The sequence below is a fragment of the Cricetulus griseus genome, chromosome 4, assembly GCF_003668045.3.
Source record: "Cricetulus griseus strain 17A/GY chromosome 4, alternate assembly CriGri-PICRH-1.0, whole genome shotgun sequence".
NCBI classification, from domain to species: domain Eukaryota; kingdom Metazoa; phylum Chordata; class Mammalia; order Rodentia; family Cricetidae; genus Cricetulus; species Cricetulus griseus.
The window spans coordinates 191,133,631-191,156,714 of record NC_048597.1 but is presented as its reverse complement, the minus strand read 5'-3'; the positions used below and the strand labels follow the sequence as shown (position 1 = coordinate 191,156,714).

At 39.9% G+C, this 23,084-nt stretch overlaps 1 protein-coding gene across 2 annotated transcripts in view; it reads right to left on the bottom strand.

The window, feature by feature from the left end:
• Positions 1–23,084, bottom strand: part of Myo6 (myosin VI) — a 135,105-nt gene that overhangs the window by 62,167 nt on the left and 49,854 nt on the right. For both annotated transcript variants that reach the window (XM_035443823.1, XM_035443824.1), the window contains exons 2-5: positions 18,219–18,360; positions 13,978–14,047; positions 8,103–8,176; positions 5,799–5,928 (exon numbers count right to left, since the gene is read on the bottom strand). In XM_035443823.1, coding sequence (XP_035299714.1) covers positions 5,799–5,928; positions 8,103–8,176; positions 13,978–14,047; positions 18,219–18,335 — 391 coding nt within the window. In that variant the 5' untranslated portion in view covers positions 18,336–18,360. The remainder of the gene's footprint in view (positions 1–5,798; positions 5,929–8,102; positions 8,177–13,977; positions 14,048–18,218; positions 18,361–23,084) is intronic.

Sequence of the window (23,084 nt, the reverse complement as noted above, 5' to 3'; positions counted from 1 at the left end):
CAGAGCAGATCTGCAGAGGGAAAGAAAATGTTCAGTGTGCATAACTAATGAGGTCCCCAGTGAAAAACAAGAAGCAATGAGTTTCCAATGAGAAATTTGGCAACTGAATCCATTGTGAGAGAGAAAAACAACTGAAAAATAAATCTACAGAAATTATTTCCAGCTCCATCCACTTGCCTGTAAATCTTAGAGTTGCATTTTTGCTAAAGCTGAGTGAGGAAACCAAACACACAAAGATAAACATCACATGTTTTCTCTCACTTGTGAGTGTTAGCCTTGAATCTTCAGATGTGTGTGTGTGTGTGTGTGTGTCATTTGGAATAACCATAGAAGTCAAGACATAAGTAGGGGACCATTAGGAAGTGGGGCTTTCAGGGGAGGGGGAATAGGATGCAGTAACATAAAGGGGAATAATGGAACAACAATGGTTAAATGGGGTAGGAATGGGAAAGCAGAATAAAAGAGGGAGGGGAAAAGGGTGAGGAACAGAAGGGCAGGATAAAGGAGGAAATATGGGGAGAGATAACTCATGCTAAAGACTTCCTAAAAGCAGTCATGAAAATCTACTGCTGCAGAAGCTTCCTAAAATATAAACAGACCCTCTAATGGAACAACAATGTCCCCACACTCAGAAAGACAGATATCCTACATTTTCTCTCATGTAACTTGAAAGCAGAAGGGAGACTAACTTGTGAAGAGGAGGGTCCAGCAAGAAAGAACAGAGGGACAACAGAGGATAAAGAGGAGGATATGAGAAAAATGCATGACATAATTTCCTATGAAAATGTCATCATGAACTCATTTTTGCACAGCAAACACAAGCTTTAATAACTCATAAACAATATCTCACCACAAAAAAACATTTAAAAAAAATAGTTGCAAAGCAATTTGTCTCAAGAAGACATGTGCTATACATACAAAAAAAATAGCTTTACAAATGACAAATGGCTTTGGCTCTAAGAATAAGCTACAAACAATATTGCATGGGTATTCCCACCAGCCCACTGTGATGCAAAGTGATACTGCTGGAAGGCAGAGGAGCCTTTGGGAAGGAGGACCCAGTAAGAGGCCCTTGGGTGACTGGATACACACTCTGACAAGGTGGTTTCTCACCTGTTCCCTTGAGTTCTTACAAGAGGGTTGCTATAAAAAGAGCAAGCCTGGTACCTCTGATTGTATCCAGAAAACACCATGTCCTATATTCGCCCATCACCTCTGCTCTTACAGTCTCTCTGCCTCTTCTTCAACAATGAACTCTGAGCCTCTACATCTGGTTGGAGATCAACTATGTGTTCCTGTAGCCATTGCTCTGTGCCAAGAGGGGATGCAGCCAAGAGGTGGTCTACACCACAGAGCCTGTGCTATGCTATGGATTATGATGCCCCCAGGCTATGAGCTAAATAACCTGCTTCTTCACAAGAGATATTTCAGTAGTAACAAGACTGATGACCATAAGCAGCACACACATCTCACTGTCCAACCTACAAAGGCCTTCTTATAGTTTGCCTCATACTGCCATTCTAAACACCTTTAGCAGTAAAGGCTATAAAACAAAAGCTGGTTTATTTTCATTTTAAGCATATAACTTTTCTCCAGTGATGAGCTTCATTATATTCAGATTCTAATGACTGTGCTGGTAGGAGAACATTCCAGTGTTCACCAAAGCATTTGAGAACTGTAAGTCAGTTGGGTGTAGCACTGCTTCTGAGTAGCATGTTTATCTGCCCATATACAACAACCAAATCTAGAAGTGAAGTGTAGTTAAGTCAAAACACAAGCACAACGTCTTGTGAACGTCTAAGGAGAAACACACTGCACAAGAAAGAGCACTAAAACAAGATACCCAGCTACTGCTTATGTACCACTACAAAGGCTTAGCCAACGCATCCAAATCAGTCAGGTTACAAGTGGAATGTAACTCTAATTCTGATCAATTGCTTCACCTCTCTGTGCCTCTAAACCAGAGTCTTCAGGATGAGAGGCTGAGAAAGTCAAGACAGACACTATTGTTTTTCCACTTAGCTTTCTCAGTCACTTGAAATACTGTAGTTTTATAAAGCTATAGTGCAAGATAATACAGGGAGGAACCCTGCTATAACAGCTCTTCAAATCTTACCATGCCACTTGGAGCCAAGTGGTGGTGGCACACACCTTTAATTCCATCACTTGGGAAGTAGAGGCAGAGGGATCTCTGAGTTCAAGGCCAGCCTCATCTACAGAGTGAGTTCCAGGACAGCCAGAGCCACAGAGAAAAACACTGGTCTCAAAAAAGAACAAAAACAAAACAAAACAAAAAACCTAGTTCCAGTCTGGCCCAAGTAACATATTTGCAAGTGATGTTGAAACTATGAGAGGAAGAGGCCTTGTCTCAGAGCTGTAAAAGAGACCACCTTTGAAATAGGGCTGATCATAAGATTGAAAAATACGATTAGAGCCAAGCAATGTGACACATGCTGGCAATCCCAGCATTCAGGAGGTAGTGACAGGAAGATCAGACATTCAAAGCTATCCTCAGCTATATAGAATGCTTCAAGTTAGCCAGGTCTATTTAAGAGTCTGTCTCTCTCTGTGTCTCTGTCTCTCTGTCTCTGTCTCTGTCTCTGTCTCTCTCTGTCTCTCTCTCTGTGTCTCTCTCTCTGTCTCGCTCTCTCCCAAAAAAGTACTATTAAGTCATCTTTAATTATGTCTCCTTTCAGTGGAGCAGACACACCTCAGAGGGCACAGGCATTTGATAAATAATGCATGACCTGCCCATGAGTTGACTACAAAAGTATTAGGTCCTCCCCGAGGAGGATACATGCTCCTAACAACACTAATACACCCAAAAGGCATACAGGTCTTGCAAAATATGTATTCAATGCATGGCATCTTTTATTAAATAATAAACTAACCAGGAGAACAGCATTTGCAACCTGACACCTGAAGGACTGGACAGGCATGTGACCAGTATCTGTGACCTGACCCATGAAGAACTGCCCAGGGGTGTGCCAGGAATCCTAGAGCCTGGGAAGAAACCCTGCCACCAACACTAGGGAGACTACACTGAGACTCTATCCCCACCCAGTTCTCTCCCCTTTACATTTGTCCTTTTTCTCTATTTAGCTGTCACTCTTGGCAGACAGCTCGGTTCTCTTATCTTCCCCATCTCTTTCCTTCTCCCTCTCCTCCCTTCTCATCCACTGTCTTACTTTATCTATTCTTTTCCTTTTTGTTTTTCTTTTGATTGGCTTTCCCACAGACCATGTGCTAGCCTAGTGTGTGCGTCTCCATATCTCAGCCCCTTTGGGCCTGGAACTCTTTTAGGTCATTTGATTAGTGTATTCCCCTCTCTCTTTTTGTTCTTCCTGTAGCCAAAACTACCTTGCCCTGGAAGCATTTCTACTAAATCAAGTTCAAGGCAAGAGTTTCCACTTTTGCCACTCTTATCAACATAGTATTTCAAGTCTTAGCTATAGAAATAACATAAGAGGAGGAAATAAAAGAGACACAAATAGAAACATTAGTCAGTATATCCAAATTAACAGATGATATAACTATCAATGAGACCCTGGAGCATCCAACAGAAAACTCCTGGTGCTAAGACACACTTTCAGAAATGTGACAGGCTACAAAATAAACATACAAAAATCAGTAGCTTTCTCATATACCAATAACAATCATGTTGAGAAATAAATCAAGGAAGTCATCCCATGTATAATTGCCTCAAATATTAAAATAAAACACCCTGGAAAACACCCAACTAAGGGAGTGAAAGACTCTACAATGAAAACTTTCAAACACTGAGAAGAAGAAATTGAAAAGGATACTAAAAAAGTGGAAAGATCTCCGATGCTCTTTGGGAATAATCAATTATGAAAATGGCTATACTACCAAAAGCAATCTATAGATCCAATGCAATATTCACGAGATGTCATTCTTCACAAAAGTAGAAAAAAATGCTTAGAATTCGTATGAGAGCACAAAACATCCCAGATAGTCAAAGCAATATTTAAAAAGAAGAACAGTAGAAACTACCATATTTGATTTCAAGTTATATTACAGATCCATACTACTACTACTACTGATAATAATAATAATAATACAGAATAATACAGGCACAAAACTAGGCACATAGATCAACAGAATAGAATGCAGGACCCAGCTACAAATCACCTTTTTTTCACAAAGGAGTCAAAAATATACACTGGAGAAAAGACAGTCTCTCATTCACATGGAGGAGAATGAAGCAAAATCCTTATTTCTCACCCCATTCAAAAACTAACTCTAAATAAAAGAAAAATCTTAGTGTGAGACCTGAAGCTCTGAAACTGTTAGAGCAAAAAGTAGGTCAAATACAAGACATAGACAAAGGCAAAGACTTTCTGAGTGTGCCTGAAGAGGTACCGGTCATTGAGAACATAATGCCAACAACTGACAAACATGATCTCGTGAAATTAATAAACTTCTACATAGCAAATGAAGCATTAGTTAGGTGAAGAGACAGCCCACAGAGGGGGAGAGAATCTTTTCCAGATAGATATCTAACAAATAATTAATATCTAGAATATACAAAGGTTTCAACAAGGGGCAGCAGAAAGAACAGAAGAGCCAGAGAAAGGGATGGAGACAAAAGTGGAAAGCTGACTGCCAGGCATGACATGGCTGTCCCAGGCCTGAACTCTTATCAGCTATGATTATCTGCCACATCATTGGGCCTGTTAAAAACACCCTGTCATGGAGGGGAGAGGGCTCACAGACCACACCTCTTCCTAAGGACTTATACATAGTCAATGATTGATGAGGAGGCAGAGACATTTTCTACAGGAATATAGCCATAATAAGGTGTCCATGCTCCTGTAAAGAAAACTAACCAACTATTGGGTCACACATACAAAAGATGATAATAGAAAGGGTAAAGTTGAAACAGGAAGAAGGTTAGTGGGAGTGGTAATAGGGTGAATATCATCCAAATACATTATTCAGATATATGAAATGTCATAATGATAACTTATGTATAATTAATATATGCAAATAAAAAGTAAACCCTACATACTGCTGGTGGGAATTTCAACTAGTACAGCCTCTATGGAAAATCACTATTACAGTTCCTCAAAAAATGAAAAAATAAACAAATGAAGTAGTTACCATTGCTCAGTAAAGAACTTGCCATACAACTCCAGCAAGCTGAGTTTGATAAACACAAGTGAAGGTAAAAGAAGACAAATTAATTGACCTCCACACATGACCTACCCCAAGTTGTCCTCTGACCTCCACACATGACCTACCCCAAGTTGTCCTCTGACCTCCACACATGACCTACCTCGGTTGGTTCTAGAACCAACAACATAGTAGAATAGATAAGGAAAATATGCTATGAAAAATTTTCTAGCCATAAAGAAAAACAAAATTATATCATTTGCAGGAAAATAGATATAATTGAAGAGCATCAAACTAGGCAAAACTGAGCCAGTCTTGGGTTTTCTCTCCTATACAGTTCCTAGATTTTATATCGATACATCAAATCACATGGAAATATTATATCAAAGTGGAGGTGAAACTGTCTAGGGAACAAAATGGGCTAACAGGAAGAGGGTAAAGAAGGAGGTGAAGTATAAGGGTGCGAGGGGGTGTGACGGAGGGTATGAGAGAGGGCTATATAGTCAATGAACAGTAAACAGTTGCATAAAAGCATCCTTGTATAATACAGTACCATGGACAATGAATATATACCTTGAAATCTTTTAAGGGACTCAAAACAATTTAAAAATCAAGTAAATCTATATGACATAAGAAAAGACAAGAATTAAAATATAATTTACCAATTGCAAAGACATGAGGTGGCATTGTCCCAAGAGATTTTCCTTGATATGACTTTATTGTATCTGAAGTATATATTTTAGGTATATCAAAGTATGGATTCACTGCAATCAGAATGTTGGCGACATATGTCTAAGTAAGAAAAGCAGAAAAGAGAAATTATTACTTTCCTTCAAAACTAAACAAGGCAAACAGGAGAAATACTCAACAGAAACCTTCCATTCTCATACAAACAAGACTTCAAAATCTACATTTCTAGCCCTAAATTAAATATTTTCTGTTTTTACAGAGCCCACCATTTCTCAAATTTCAAAGATTACTTATTTCCAAAGTCACTTCAAAGTTAGCACCTTCAAAAACCAAGGTTATACCCTCCCACTTCCCTATGTCTCTTTAAAAATAATAAATCCCTTCCCATAGTTCTGTCGGGCCATGGCTTTACCACACACTGACTCTAGTTACTAGTGTCCCCAAGTTGGGTCCTACAGCTCACTTCAGGTCACTGGTATCCTCTGACTATTATTCACCCTGCTCTTGAAGCATTTAAATGTAGCTCGGTCTGAACCTGTCAATGAATGCTGAGGAGTGACTTAGCTCTGAGGTAACCAATTGGTCTTGGGAGTTTGCAGGGCACCACAAGCTAACTACTGGCGGGTAGCTGTTTCATGAGCAACTGGAACTTCCCTTTAAATCTGAAATTTAATTTTGTTTTTAAAGATGATAGAATTTATAAAACTCCTACTTGGTAATACTGACAAAACTGGGGCATACAAGGCCATACTTTTTCCTTTCCAACTGTAGAGGAGAAGTGCTGTAAAAATCCTGAGCTCCCAAACTGCTAAATGCACACCACGTCCCCCAAAGACGTTTGCTAGAGGAGAATGAATGATGCGAACAGAAGGGCTGGAGAGGAGGCTCAGAGCTGTCTGCTCTAACAAAGGATCCAGGTTTGGTTCCCAGCAGCCCCTTCTGACCTCCACGGACACTAGTCACACACATGCTACTCTTAAGCTCCACTCAAGAGAGGCAGCCTCCCAGTTATATCCCAGTTAGTTTTCACTGATTTACTACAAGTTAAACCATTTCAACTGACTTTAAAACTTCGTTGCTTAGGTATCTAAAACAGCACCTAGTGAATGCTAGAGTCTGTTCAATAGCAAGTTATAGATTGAATCAACTTTGCCTCTAAAAATATTTTTACCCAAGAATACCTATATTCACACTTAAATATAGTCTTTACTCAGTTGAATTTGTGGAGTCAAATAGAGGGAAGAGGAATCCTAACAGCATGCACAGCCAATGGACAAGTAGATTCTTTGGGGACAGACTACATTAGTTCTATTTCCCAGCTGTCACTACTTGGACAGATGGCAAAGACTAAATGTAATTTAGTCAGAATTAAGTAAGTACAATTAGGCAAATTGATAGTGATATAAAAAATTAAGACTGTCATTTGATCTTGTGAGTGTCAAAGAAGCCATGTGCATCCTTCGTTCAAAAATAATGAAGCCCCATCTTTATAACGGGATACCAGAGTGTGGTAATCTATCTCCAGCCAACAAAACAATCTATGACCAGGTCAGAGCAGAATAAAATCTCATGTGTGCCCAATGAATAATTATAATTAAAATACAGTAGCTAAATATCCATCTGAATGATCTAATGCAAACTACTTACACCAAAATCATTGTCTTTCTTTGTGTTTAATGATATGGACATCTAACGACCAGAATCTAAGGACTAATGAAATCCTACAGTTACTTAGGCTCCATGGTCAGCAGTCTTGTCCATCTGACACTTCTCCAGCTATTGCCTTCTATTCTAATTTACTTATTTTTTCTCATTTATTTTTTTAACTTCAATACACATAGGCTGCCTTATATTCTCTGCACTGTGAAAAGTGAAACTAAGCAGATCAGTAGACATCTATCAAAAATAAATCAAACTCCAAAGTAGTTTTTTTTTAATTTTTTTTTCCCACCCGGAGCTGAGGGCCAAACCCAGGACCTTGCACTTGCTAGGCAAGTGCTCTACCACTGAAGTAAATAACCAACCTCAAAGTAGTTTTTTTAACACTCAAATTGGACATGTGTAAACCTGAAGTAGGTTAATTGGTTCTCTGGATTCATTCTCTCATTCTGCAGATTTTATTAAACACCCACTGTGTACCAGGCTCATGGAAAGCTGTGTGGAGAGCAAGGATTGGAACCCTCATGTACACCACACTCAGACCAAGCAGGGCAAAGGCAAATGGAGCATGTGAGACAATTACCCACAAAAACTAAAGTTACTGATGAAATACTTACATAGATTCTGTCTTTACTGTACCGAACTTTGACATTATGGAGGAGTGTGGCTTCATTTAAGTACATCAGTGAACCTAAGACAAAATTTTAGATTAGAGAGTTGGAAAAAAAGGTAAAGTAAGATTCATTATGCATAATCACTCTGATCCCAGTTTAAAATTCATGTGTTAGGGTAGATTTAATCCCACATTTTTTAGAAGACAGGAACACATAAACCCCATGGGCTAGTGTAAAACAGATCCATCTGGGGTACATTGCATTGGTAGAACACTTGCCTAAAATAAATCTTGTTTACTTACATCTGGGAGAGCTTTAGATGACACATTTCCAGATAGGAGAGTTACATATAGTCAGTACCAGTGATGTGTTCTGCTTTGTGCAGGCTTAAACACAGACTGTCAATCAAGTGGAAAGAACTATTGTAGACATTTATGACCCTACAAAGTGAGATACTAAGCCAGTCCAATGCTCAGACATTTACAGATAAAACAGAAAAGATACAGTTTTAGATGGTAAGGGACCACCAGGTCATTCAGATTGTTCTCACAATGACTGATACAGGGAGAGTCATGCACATCTTAATCCAACATATTTACAAGTTAAATTCAGGATCAGAATGAACACCTTGTTTTTCTGTTCTCTTCCAGCAATCCATCCCAAGTTCTTCCCTATTTAGTCCCTACACGCTCCCATCTCCTATGCTTCATTTCCACTACATGCTAGAGCAGACAGTATACTACTCCTACCTACTTTGCTTGATGTTGCAACCATAATTTTATCAATTATCCAAACTGAAAACAGTAGTCAGCATCAGAGCTATCTCTTCTTGTCCTCCTATTTGAAGTCAGTTTCCAAGCTTCACATCACATAAAAAAGATATAGCCCTTTGCCAGGTTCACGGTAAATATACTAATGTTAACACAATCTAAATTCCTGACTTGTCCCTCCCTCCTTTTCTACAGCCCCATTGCTATGCAGGTCACACTACCTCTTTTGTGGTTAAAGTGACCTCTATTTGTCTACTGCTTTAATTTCTATTCTCTCCAGTCCAGACTGAAGAATGGATTAGGTAAACTAGATCACTAACTAAATCTCTCTCCATCTCAAAGAATATCGATGGGGCTCAACTACAAACATTCACCTTAAAATCTATTCAAGGCTGTTAATAAACATGCATTCAAATGGTTATTGTTATGATTTTCTATAACCTCTTTTAATACCTAACTTGTATACAAACAGCTACTTATCAGACCCACAGTCTATTCATACACTGTCTCACCTACAGCATCCTCTCCATCTATAGATACATATATTAATATGTATAACTGTATATACTTTAAAGTCATTTCTTAAAATGATGCTTTGAGATACATACAGACCTATCTCAAAATGATACTTCTCCAACCTCACCACTTCCAGAGCTAGTCTCTTCTTTGCAATTTCTCCTGCTCCTTTCCACATCTGTCAGGATTAGGATGGCAATTTTATAAATCTGGTTTTAGTTACTAAGCCAAATACTTAAGAGCAAGATGCTGCACAATTCACTTGTTTTACATGGTCGCTCACTGAAGACATAGTACATCTTCAGTACCCACATCCCCAGTATAGAAGTCAATAGTGCCTACAAGAGCCTCTTGCTAGACTATCTTGGCAAAGAAAGGCCATGTATCTGCACTTAGTCAATGCTGTCAGTTCACTTTCCAAGGGCCCCATTGTTTTCTGATGCCACTGAAAGCAAAGTAAGAGAGTAAAAGCAGGTTGGGGCTCTTAACATTTGAGTCATAGCTTTCCCTTGAAGTGGAGAAAGATTTGGAAGGACACAGGCAGCAGAGGTGCATCTGGTTTGGTATCTAATCGCCTTCATTCTATATTCCTGCTCTTCTTCTTCCACCCTCATCCCCTAGAAGCCTGATCTACACATTGCTGTTTCTTTATTCACAACACTCTGATAAGCCCCTCCCCACATCTCACTTTCCTCTGAAACACCTGCTTGCATGCTAGCATCTGCTCCCCCTAAGTGAGAATTGCTGATAGCACAACACACACTCCCTGTTAAAGTCAGCCATGTAATCCTATACTGACATGTGGATGGCTGCTAAGTCTTCTCTTCACCCTATTCCTTACTCCCCACCTGCCTTCTCAAGGATATCTGTTCATTCAACCAAATAAACCCCTAACAGGAGCAGTATCTGTCAGTGGCAGGAGGACCTCCAGTCACACTGATCAGGCTATTCCATTGTCATGAGAAAAGTCTACAGTTTTTCAAAGTGGGAAATACTAAGTTTCAACCACCTCCCTAGTGACATGATCCAGGAATGTTCACAAGGGTCCCAGAAACAAGATCCTGCCCCACCTAGTTCCATCCCACCCTCTTCTGGTAGCCAGTTCTTGGTTTGGCTATTTCCATGCACTACTTTATATGGTCTGCTTACTTTTTATGACTAAGTATTTATAGATTTAACTATAGTCAACAGAACAACAATATTTTTTGAGACACTATGCATGCACCTCTAGCTGGCCTGAAACTCACTTTAGAGACAAGACTGGCCTTGAACTCAGAGAGATCTGCCAGCTCCACTTCTGAAGAGCTATGACTAAAGGTGAGCACCACTGCACCTTGCTACTTTTATCTTTTCGTGCATGTACACATGCATGCATGATGGAGGATGTATGGCATGACACTGAGTGGATCAGAGGACAGCTCTGTGGAAGTGGTTCTCAGAATCCACCTTTACATGGACCAGGGAAATGGAATTCAGGATGCCAAGCTTACACTACAAGCACCTTTACCAGCCAAGCCATGTCACTGACCCAAAAGCTCTAAGTCTATTTTTTGTCGAATTTTTTTTTTCCTTTTTGGAAGTGTTGGGGATTGAACCAGGGCCCCGTGAATACTAGTCAATAGACTTTTAAAAATAAGACATCACAGAAATATAAACACAATTTATTCCCTTGGACATACTTTGGTGACATACACCATACCAAAAATGCTTAATAAAGAACACCTGTGACTTCATTAAACTTACAATAATGACTAGAGATTATCTGGATATTTCAGATTCTGTTTATTGACTAAGCTCTAGTTCAGTGACAGAGAGGGAAAAGGGAACCCACAAATAATTTCAACATCATGGAAGTCAATCAACAATAGATATGTTACTGTAGAAGTCATCTCATCACTGAGACTGAAGGGGTAACTTCTAGGATTCTTTCTGATTTCACACTCTACTTATTCTCAACATCTGGCAGGTGAATATAATGTTCATGAGGAATGTTATAGGCAATGTAAATAATAATAGCTTAAATTCAGCATGAAACTGTGCTATTTTTTTCTATTTAACTGCTGGGTTTACCCCTGAATTATTTTTCTCTTCTGTTACCAATGCCAAGAATCAAGTAAAGATACAAAACTAATATATTAATCTCTACATATAAAATATTTACACATGGGACTTAAAGTTAAAAGTAGGCAATGACTTTTTCTTTAAAATATATCAAATATCTCTGGGTACTGACTTGGCTGGTTGGTTGGTTGGTTGATTGGTTGGTTGATTGGTTGGTTGGTTGGTTGGTTGGTTGGATTTGAGGCAGGGTCCTGCTGCCCAGCTTGTGAATTCAGGGCCCTTCAACCTCAGCCTCCTAAGTGCTTGGACTACAGGTGTGCACCACCTTGACCATCCCTATGCCTTTGCCTTCAGTTAACCTTTAGCACACAGTTCACAACACACTGCAGGTATTGAGCATTTAACCACTACATTATCACTATGATCTAGAATACAGGGATGATCTGAAACATAAGGCAGACTACATTTGGAAAGGTTGATGTGATACTGACAACTCTCAGACCAAAAACTAGGTGAAGGAACAACTTCATCAAAACAACAACAACAACAACAAAAGCCCTATATTATAAAGTCAACAACCGAAACTGCTTAAATGACAGGGCTTCATAGAAGGGACTTCAAGTCAGGACAGGCTACTGCATGATGAGAGCAGCCAGCTTCCACATGGTGCCATTGCTACCACTTTCAATCATCAGTGAGAGCACTTGGAGGAGGTAGCAAACACTACTGGGGCCAGGGAAGGTTAACAGTGGTGAAGCATATCACAGCAAAGGAAATAGGAGAGTTCGGAAATATTAATTCAAAACATAACAGATGGAAAATTCAAACTTATTATGTTTAGCTACAGGTGAATATAGCTCCTAAGAAAAACAAGTTAATATATGAAGAGGATCAATTGTTACATTATATACCCTAGCAGACTTTTGTTACATTTGTATGTTTCGGAGAGTGGCAATGCAAGATATGACCGGTGGGAATCAATTCTCTTCTCCGACCATGTGGCTCCCAGGGATCAAATGGGGTCCTCAGGCGTGTGGCAAGTGCCGGGACCTACTAAGCCATCTCACCGGCCTCCCTAGAAAACTTTAACAGAAAGGTACTTCTTGTTATTTTCAACCTGACTTAGTTTCCTTTCTGTTCTGCTTTGAATATTTCTCAAAACTGCATTGTTTTGCCAAACTCTCTATCAACTTGGGAAAGGAAAAAAGATGGTGTCTTTACTCCTAATAATAATAGCTGCTATTTACTCAGTCTGTGGAAGTTAGGAATTCTGCTAAATGTCTTGAGTGTATCCCCTCTAAGCATGCAACGTCGAGAACTACTACTTTGCAGAAGAACTTCCCAAAAGAGGAGCAATGTGGCCCACAGGCACATAAGCTTCCAAACTGAAGTCAGAATCAGAACCCTTGACACTCTCACCCTCAGCTCACAGAGCCCCAACACCAGCACTATTTCCCAACACCTGTATTTACATATGGGGTCTCTCAGGCTTACTCAATTGTAAACCCCAGTAAAAAAAACAGTAAGAATGAAGCTGCATCTTTCTCTTGTCTTCTTTCTGGAGAGTATTTAAGGTCATATACTTCTAAGGAAATCCATGGTAACTAGAAATGGTCCTCAAATACCACACCTACCCCACTACAGTTTGGATCTAGAATATTCTCTGGTAAGGCCTGGAGCTTCACTTGGAGCTGTTGGGAGATAATGGATAGGGCTGTCACTGGGGTGTGCCTTACAGAGATGATGGGGACATGGGATATTCTTAGCCCTTCTTTGCTGCCTGGCTTCAGTGAAATAAGCAATTCCCTCTACCACATGTTCCTGCCATGATGCACTGCATCTCACCAAAGGCAAAAATGGAGGGGTCAATTAACCATAGACAGAAATCTCCCAATCTATAAACCAAAACAAGCATCCCCCGCTTTGTAAATTAATTCAGATATTTTTGCTACAGTGATGAAGAACCACACAATAGAAATGTGATTACCTCTTAATGTTGACAATATAAAATAAATATGCCCTGTTCAATGAATAAAGAATTTTTCACCAAGTATTTTAAGGTATTTATAACTCAAATTAATACTGTTTTACTATAATGCTCTTAAATAAACTTTCCAATTATAAATTATTCATCAGTGTTGTTTGTTTTGTTTAATATTGGTTTGCCATATCCAGACAGTGACATTAATTGACTCAGGCTATCAATTTCCAAATTACTATGAACTCACCCTTCACTATAAGATTTGGAATGACTTTAGAGACAGCTAAAGAGAGCCTTTGGTTGAAACTTCACACTAAATTATCACCCTTCCCACACACAACTGAAATGACAGCAGGAGACACTCAAGAGATTTTTCACAGAAGACCACACGGGAAACAGGAATAAACCTAGGCCTTCCAAGCTCCAGAAAGATCTTATCACGCCTGTGTGCTCTGACCTAGTCTCCTGTACAAGTAACATAACCAGAAACTTACTTTCTGGAAGCAGATACTCCATGGGATGGAGAAATAACTTTGAAATTAATACTTACAGTTATCTTCCACATCTTTTTTACTGTCCTCTTCTGCAGGGAATACTTGGTTTATGAGAGCCAAAAATGTCTAGCAAACAACAAACAAACAAAAAGGTGTGAGCATTTGAGGTTTTTAGATAGTAAAAAAGACAAGCTCAACTGGTTGAATATATTCACAATCACTTACATAAAACATAAACCATGTTGTTATTTGAAATATATTTGCCATCAATTCCTACATAAAAATGTGTCAAAAATGTAAAAATATCTGGTCCATATAATTAAAAGTACCCACAAATAGCTGGGTGTGGTGGCACATGCCTGCAATCCTGGCACTTGGAGGTACAAGCAGGGGGATCAGGAATTCAAGGTCATGCTTGACTAGATAATGAGTCAAGGCCAGGCAAAGCTACATAAGACCCTGTCTCAACAAAAAAAAATTAACCCATAAAGACACTTGCATTGACACTGAACTGAACTCTGGAACCCAGTTGCAGAGAGGGAGGAGTGAAGATCAAAGGGGTCGATACCAGGCTGGTGAAACCCACAGAAACAGCTGGCCTGAACAAGGAGAAGCACATCCACCCCAGACTGCTGTCTGGGAGGCCAGCACGGGACTAATCCAGACCCCTGAACATGGATGACAATGAGGAGGCCTCCACACTCTATGGGCCCCTGGTAGTGGATCAGTATTTTTCCCTGGTGTAAGAAGGGACTTTGAGAGCCTATCTCATGTGAAGGGATCTCTCTCGACCTGCACACATGGGGGAGGGCCTAGGCCCGGCCCAGGATGATGTGGTGGACTTTGGGGAGCCCCCATGAAGGGCCCTAGCCTCCCTGGGGAGTGAAAGGTGAATGGGGTGAGGGGCAGGTGGGAGATTGGGGGGGAGGACTTGGGGGGAGAGGGGAGGGAGAGGGAGAAGGGATTGACATGTGAAGCAAGCTTGTTCCTAATTTGAACTAATAAAAAAAAAAAGAAAGAAAAATAAATATTTCTATGCAGTAGACTAATGCTCCAGGAAATCCACCAGAAGTTCATGACTGTTTACCAATTTGAAAATTTTATGACCAATTATTATTATTAAAAGAATCTAAAAAAAAGAAACGCATTAATTGATCACTTAAAATGCTATGGGAGACACTGCAGAATTAAGATAGCATCTTGTAACAGAGAACAAACGATCTCAAATTACATCTAAAGAGAATTAAATTTTAATTCACGCTATCTTAACAGTTATTTATAAATTTATACCTCTAAACAATTACAATTAACTCTTCTGGTTGACATTTTCAACTGTATCAAATTAAACTCTTAAGAAAAATGGTTTGGTTCTTTTACAATAATATGTGCAGGGCTGGAGGTTTAGCTCAGAGGTAGACTTTATGCTCAGGGTGTGCAAGGACCTTGGCCTGATCTCTAGTACCAAAATAAAAAACAATTTGTAACGCTATATGTGCAAGAATAGTGTATACAATAAGGTAATCATAGTTTACAAAGTAAAATCCAGGCTTCAAAGACGATTCCAATTTAAAGTTATAATGAATTTAGTGATGTGGGGACAGCTCAGTGGTAAAGCTCTTGTATAAAATACAAGGTGCCCTGAATGTACTCTCTAATACCCACTATCACACAAGAACAGCAATGTCATACCCAGCTTAGACCTGTTAAACTCAACACTCTGAAAGTTAATTCTTTGCAATCTAATACATATGTTCTCTTATAAATGTGGAAGGTTTGGAGGAGAGGCCACTCTTTCAAATGTGAGCTTGGATCAACATGAACCAGACAGTGAACATTATGTAGAAGATGATAGCATAAAACAATCAATTCATAGCAATGATTCTTTAGGAAAATCCATTCTGCAATAGCTGCTAATGCCACAGAACTGTGTATACACTTGTCACAGCCTAGCAACAGAGGGCTTGGTGCTGACTGGCAGTAGTTATAGCCAATGAAAAAGACGTCAGATGAGAAATGAATGCTACAGAGAAGGGGCAACTGAGTTCCTTAAATGAGAAGGTTACTAGCAAGCTAAGTCCAGAAGAAGTCTCTCCCTCTTCCTTCAGCCCCCAAATTAACAACCAGCCTCTATTTTCTCTCCCCGCAGAAAAAAAAATGTTTCTTTTTTATTTATTTATTTTATGTACGCTGGTGTATTGCCAGCATGAATGTCCATGTGAGGATGTTGGATCCCCTGGAACTGGAGTTTATAGACAGCTGTGAGCTGCCATGTGAGTGCTGGGAATTGAACCCGGGTCCTCTGGAAGAGCTGCCAGTACTCTTAACCGATGAGCTATCGCTCCAGCCCCCTTGTTTTTTGGTTTTTGTTTTTTTAATTATTTTCCTCAAAAAATTTTTATTTTTCTGTTAGGGAAGTTTTTATGTTATAAAAAGAAAACCAGGACCCAGCAAGATGGCTTAGTAGATAAATGCACCTGCCATTAAGCCTGGAGACCTGAGCCTATTCTCCTAGGACCCATGTAATGAAGAAAGAGACCCTTCTCCCAAAGGTTGTCCTCTGATCTCTACTCAAAAGGACTTTTGTGTAACACACACAAACACATACACACAAATAATAAAAATAATCTTTTGCAAAGATAATATCTTAGGCCTCCAAAATATTTTTAGAAAATTTGGACTTCACTTTGTAGAATTATTTGTAGATTTATAAACTTTATGTGATTCCATAATTTAAGCTATGCTTCCAGGCTGGTGAGATGGCCCAGCCATGAAGCCTGAGATCTGGAATTCAATCCCTGGGACCCACAGGGTGGAAGAAGAGAACCAATTCTTTCAAGTTAGCCTCTGACTTCCACAGGTACACATGCACATATACACACAAACACATACATAACAAGTAAACAAATGCACCCAAAAATAATTTAATTAAACTGCACTTTCTACTGGTTCTATATATGTACCTCATTAACACTAATATGACATAGCTCAAACACATTGAAATATGTAAAATATATTGCAAAAGCACATCCCCTTAAATCAAGTTTCTTTTATTCTTGAACTGAATTATTCTGTCACCTACAGATGTGACAGACCTCAAAAGAACAGACTCGGGAAGTACAGCCTTCACTTCATCCTGGCCTTTTAGCTCACAGTGCTCACAAAACATGTTAAGCAAAAAACAAAAGCTTTCAAAATTTATTGTGTGTGAACTTTTAAAAACCCACTTTTTAAATAGGCGGTGTGCTGCTAAGTACACACAGGTACCGCTAATGAAGGAAAATGAGAACACTTCATCTTTCCTTTCCTGAAGGCATCTTTAATTGGCCTCCACCAACATGGCACAATATATATTATGCACTCTGGTCCCTGGGTTGTTTACAGTAACAGAACAGTCTTCTCTCATGAGAGATCCACCTTGTTTTTCTAAGGTTCCCAGAAGGATGGCGGTCATATGGCAGTAGTTAACCACATATCTATAGAATGTAAATTATTCACAGATATTTGCAGAGCCTGAAGTAAACAGAAATTACATACACATATTTGGTAAGAAGAAATGTTTAATAGTATTATTTGTTAAACTTAAAAATGTGAGGCTGTGGTACCCAAAAATACCCAATCTCTTGAAGACTGAAAGGCTTGAAGACTGGAGGCTCTGGCTGTAAGTTACAGCAAGTCACAACTCCTGGTCACTCTCCCCAACTTCCACTTGGGAATCTTGACTAGTCTATGTCTAAGATTTTATAAAAAGGAATAAATAATGTATGAACAGAAGTAAAGTATGTTTTACACTATTACCATAAAAATAACAATATGTGGGGTGTTTGAGTCAAATATCTTTAATTAATAGAAAGATATTTACCCAAATTCTACTCTATATAAGTTTAAGTAAGTTAAAAATAAATCAAAAAAAAAAATTTAAGAAAGTTGCAAAAGCTGAAGCTCCCAAGCAGAATTTGACATCATAGCAACAGTCACATCATCCATGTTTACTTTGGAACACATTGACTACATCACAGCCACACCAGTTGGCACATGGGATAAAAATGTGGCCACTGATTGTATTTTATCACACAACTAAGAATGTAGGTTTCTGATTATCACAGAATCCTATTTCCTTGTAGTACACACTTCCCATTTAATGAAGGAAGTCAGTCCCAAACTTCAGTTACATTGTCAGACATTGGATTCTGACAATGGCAGGAATATCTACTTCGTTTTCACCTTTCTTGGGGTGGGGCAGGATATATGTGGCATATGTGAAAGAGATCACATTTTGAAATCTCTCTGAGAAACTCACCTTGCCTTTTTGGTTCAAGGGTTCAATTGTTAAGCTGTCAGGGCCAATATCCACAATATTGCCCATCTGAAATCCATCTGTGGGGTGGGGTGCCCAAACGGGCTTTCCATCTTCCATTTTGAAGGAGGTTATCCACTATCTCCTGTTCAAAGGAACAAATAAAGCAACATGAATAACTGTGGAGATGTCCTTAAAATGTGTCTTCTCTACACAAGTATATACAAATCTCAAGTCATAAAAACACCTGCTACCTCTACCCATCCCATCCTGCTACCTCTCCTCACCCCATCCTGCTACCTCTTGCCCTCTGTCTATCTTAGATAAGGAAGGCAGAGGCTGCTCCACCCTCAAGGAAGTCCTGTAACCTCTCTCCTTCAGTTGTGAGTACACCAGAGAACAGTTCAGGAATGGAAGTGCTCATGGTTTATACCTTTCATCTGAAGGCAATTTAGAATACTACCTCCAGGAATCTGAGTTGCTCAATAGTCTTATAAAAATAGACATTTAGGTACAAAGTCAGCAGAGTGTAAAAAGAACTCATTCTGGAAGGGTGCCGGGAAGAAGCTTCCTGGGAGTTCCCTGGGTCTGAGACAGCAGGCACATACTCCCCAGGCTCATTCCCACACAATTGCTCAGCATTTGTTTTCATTTTCTTATTTTGCTGCTTACTTGAAACTCGCAGCCAAGTGAACAAATCTAAGTATGTAAGCTAATGAGCTTGGACAGATGAGTGCACTGTCGAAGAAACATTCTCCTCGGTTCACAGAGCATCTCTGTCCCCCTCCAGTTCCCACGCCTTCCTTTGCTCAGGCATCATCTCCGATATCCTCAGGTTTTGCCTGTTCTTGAACTTCATATAAATGAGATCTGCATTCTTTTGTGTCTGGCTTCCTTCCTCTAAAAAGCATTCCTATACTCAGCACAATCAACCATACTGCTGTGTGGGTTTACTTAGCAATGCACTATTTACCTATTATCTTGCATTTGAATGATTTTCAGCCAGTGCCCACTGAAGACATCCCACTTTCAAGTGTTCTTCTGAGGCTTTCACTCTTGGCATTTTGAAACATTAACATTTATAATTCTGTCTACTGAGTAACCCAAAGGGCAAACGCTATCCAAAATGCTTTAAGGAGCTTCTATGTCATAAGACTAATGTGTGATTCAATCTGCCAACAGGTTGAACCTAGATGTTCTACTTTCAGTATCTCGGTGGGAACCAAACTCTTTCACTATTCACCTACACTTAAAGAGCAGATGATTTATGTAACATGGTGTTTGGTTTTGTGTGCCTGGGAGCTCCATGGAAGATCCCTTGTGGACTCTGAAATGTAGTCCCTTGCGAGAGTCACACAGATACACATGGTCCAGTTAAAAGCTGCTGAGGTGTAGCCATCTTGCAGGGTGCTTGGCAGTTAATCTTTCCTATGCATTGGCTGTAGAATGAGCTACCTTCTCTATGTAGGAAGGGCTGTTACATTTACACGTAATTCTAAGTTAACAAATGAAAAAGAAAAGATTCTCCATGGAAGATAAATCAGTGACTGCTTTAGGCTTCTACTGCTCTATGTGCATGTCTGCTCTCCCTAGATAATCAAAGCCACTCCCATGCTTCATAAACCATCTGCATGTGAGTGATATTCAAACTTCTTTTCTCTCATCATCCCAGTTCTCTGTGGAATTCCCAGATGTTCACCTGCCAACCGGAACCTAACACAACTAAAAGATACCTTGTCATCTAAATCATTCCAGTCAGAACCCCGCCTTGCTCTTCCCTGCATTAGTAAAGGCAACATCACTCAATCCAAAAAAACACCCAAAGTCATTCTCAGTTCTTCCAGCTCCTTCCAAATTCCCATGACCCCTTAACTTTACCAACTCTCCCTGCCACAGACACCTCTTATCCACCCACTCTCCTGCATCTCCTCCGCTATCTGAGTCCAAACTAACACTGCCTTTACCAAGGTCTCCACAGTGTACTTATATTCCTGTGTCTACTCTTGCCAATCCTCAGAGCAGGATTAATTCTGCTAAAACATCCATCTCATTGTGCCACTATAACTCCATCAGGGCACAAACCATCTATTTACTTTTTGCTCCTAAGGTCTAGCACAATTCACACAACTTGACAGTCACTGGTGCATGAATGAACTGCTCACACCATCCAGGAGAGTAAACAGAGATGACAGATTAAAGAGTTGAATTCTCTTAAAACACAGGCTTGAAACTCTGCTCCACCACTGACTGCTCTGAGCAAGTTGCCTCCCTGATCTTATCTTTACCCTTATCTCAGTGGTGGAATAGGGTTAGTATCACTTACCTTACAGAATTAATTGCTGTGGGGATTAAGTGGCATAAAACTGAGATCAGCACTCTAGTAGACCCTAGTCACACCTCCCCCGCCCCCACATCCTCTCACTGGAGGCACTAATCATTTGACAGCAATCTTTTACACACAAAGAGAAATGGGCAGTAGTGAACATTTAGGAATAATTATCCTTCTAAAAATTCTGAAAATGTCAAAATCACACAGCAAAGCACAACCCTCCAAATCCAAAACAGGGATGGTACTATTCAAATTGCTTTCTCAATTTAAACCAGGTTACTGCAACTTTTCAATGAAGATGGCCAAGTTCACATATCTAACCTTGCTTCTTCACCACAGACCTAAACCTACAGCAAAGTCATTCTCAGAAAGTCTAACAGGTGCTGGTGAGGCGGCTCAGTAAGTAAAGCCACTTGCTACCAATGGTGACAGAATCCACACTGTGGAAGAAGGTGAGACCTCAATTCTGAAACTTGGCCTCTGACCTCCACATGCAGGCCATGGCACACATATGTGTGCACACACACAAACATGCACACACAGTAAAGACATAAAGAGATGAAAAGGGAAATCTTTCAGGAAAACCTTCCTGTCAACCCTCATTCTTACTAAGATGTTCACATATTCAGAGTACCTTAAGGCATTATAAATCCCAGCACTCCAAGGCTTCATTCAGCAGGACAATCGCCACAAGCTCAAATCCAGCCTGTGCTACATAACAAGACCTTTCTCAATAAAATAAAATAAACAAGTGACTCTATAAAGTGATCCATTAAATGGAAGCCTCAATTTCCAGGGTACCACACTAGATGCTTTAGACTCTGTGGAAGGCTGGCTGCAGGTGTACAGGGTGGAAAAAGACGGCCTCGAGCTTTGCTGGATTCATCATGGAAGTTTAAGGTTGTCAGCATTCCCAAAGTCACTGTCTGAAGACACCACCATTAACTGAAAACTACATATTTCTGTAGACCATGCTGGGATCAAGCCCAGGGATACACACTGCCTAGGCAAGGGTCCCCACTCAGTTGTGCCCCCACCCCCCATCTGTACTGTATTTGTTAATAAGTAAGCATGCCAGGAACCACTAGAAACAATCTACAGGAGCACTGGGGAGGCTACAGGAGGCACAACTGGTCTTTCCAGGGGGCCTTCACCTGTTGTTGAAAGGTAAAAAAGCATCACCTAAGAAACAAGTGACTGGAAGTTGGGAGTCAGACACATGAACACACCCACATTGGTCTTCCTCGGGACTAGCGATGACTCCAACCGTGTCCACGTGCCATGTGCAAAGTGGGCAGATTCATTCTGCAAAATGTGAGCCACTACCTGTTTGTCACCAGTACCTTCCAAATGATCCCTAAGAGTCAAGTTGTGAGGTATAACAATGCCTTGTGCTTTCTTAGCTGGACATTACACATTAAGCAGCAGCTAGAAGTATTTTGAGGTTAGGCTGAAAGAATCCAATAACTAAAAGAGAAGAAAGAAGCATTGAGCAGAACAAGCAGAAACTCCTAGGCCTGCTTACACTTTCATTTTTTCTGTTTCTTTAAGCACCTACTATGTGTCACAGATAACTAGTTGCTCAGAATAGAACAGTGTACATAGAGAACAATGTCTGGCCTCAGGGAGTTGCTGTCTAACAGGAAAATGACTAGGGGGGAGAAGGATGAACAAAAAGGGTATAACCCCCATGGCAGCAGGCCTTGTGTGAGGGGCAGGGGTGGAAGAGAAGACGTATCAAATTTGCCATTTGGAGAGATTACTCCTTTATCTGGTAGCCCCTGGCATACACCTTTGGCACAAAGCTTTTCACTGGCAGCTTCTCTCACCTGTATCAGTGTACCCCAGGGCTATTAACTTCCTGGTGCCCAGACAGCGTGAGAAAACTGGGCACTGGCTAACAGTTGGCCACAGCTGGTGTGTGTTGCACGCACCAATGCTATCTGTCCCACAACAGATTATTCGTACACCAAAATTTCCTTAACACATTTAAGCAAGATTCCCTTTATCACTAAACTTCCTCTGAAAACACCTTCCTGAAACATATTTTCAGGTTCTTCTTCTTCAGTTAGTTATGGAAAAATATGGGTTTGCTTTTGTTAATATAATATGGCATCATACATTAATCAAACATTAACGTTGACTTTTTCTGTGAACACATTGGTTTTCTAAAAAATAAAAATTACAGATAGGAAACACTACTAAATCCAGATAAGCACAAAGAAATTAGAAAATATCTCAAGATTAACAAGCTCCAAAATTGATGTCAGTTGAATAAAGAATTTGAATTTGTATTCATTTATTCATATTTTTCATGAACATTTATTAAACACCTATCATTTATGAGCCACTCCTTTAGGTTTAGGTTATGATGGAAAAATACAGAAGTCAACCGTTTTTTAGTATGAAACATTAAAAAGAAAGAAAGATCTACAACACCCCTCTTGCAAGTCTGGCTGACAGTGGTATGTATTGGTCCTGGGTACTGTCCCCTGAGACCCTGCAGGGCATCAGAAGTATCTAAAGTTAAGTCTATGACC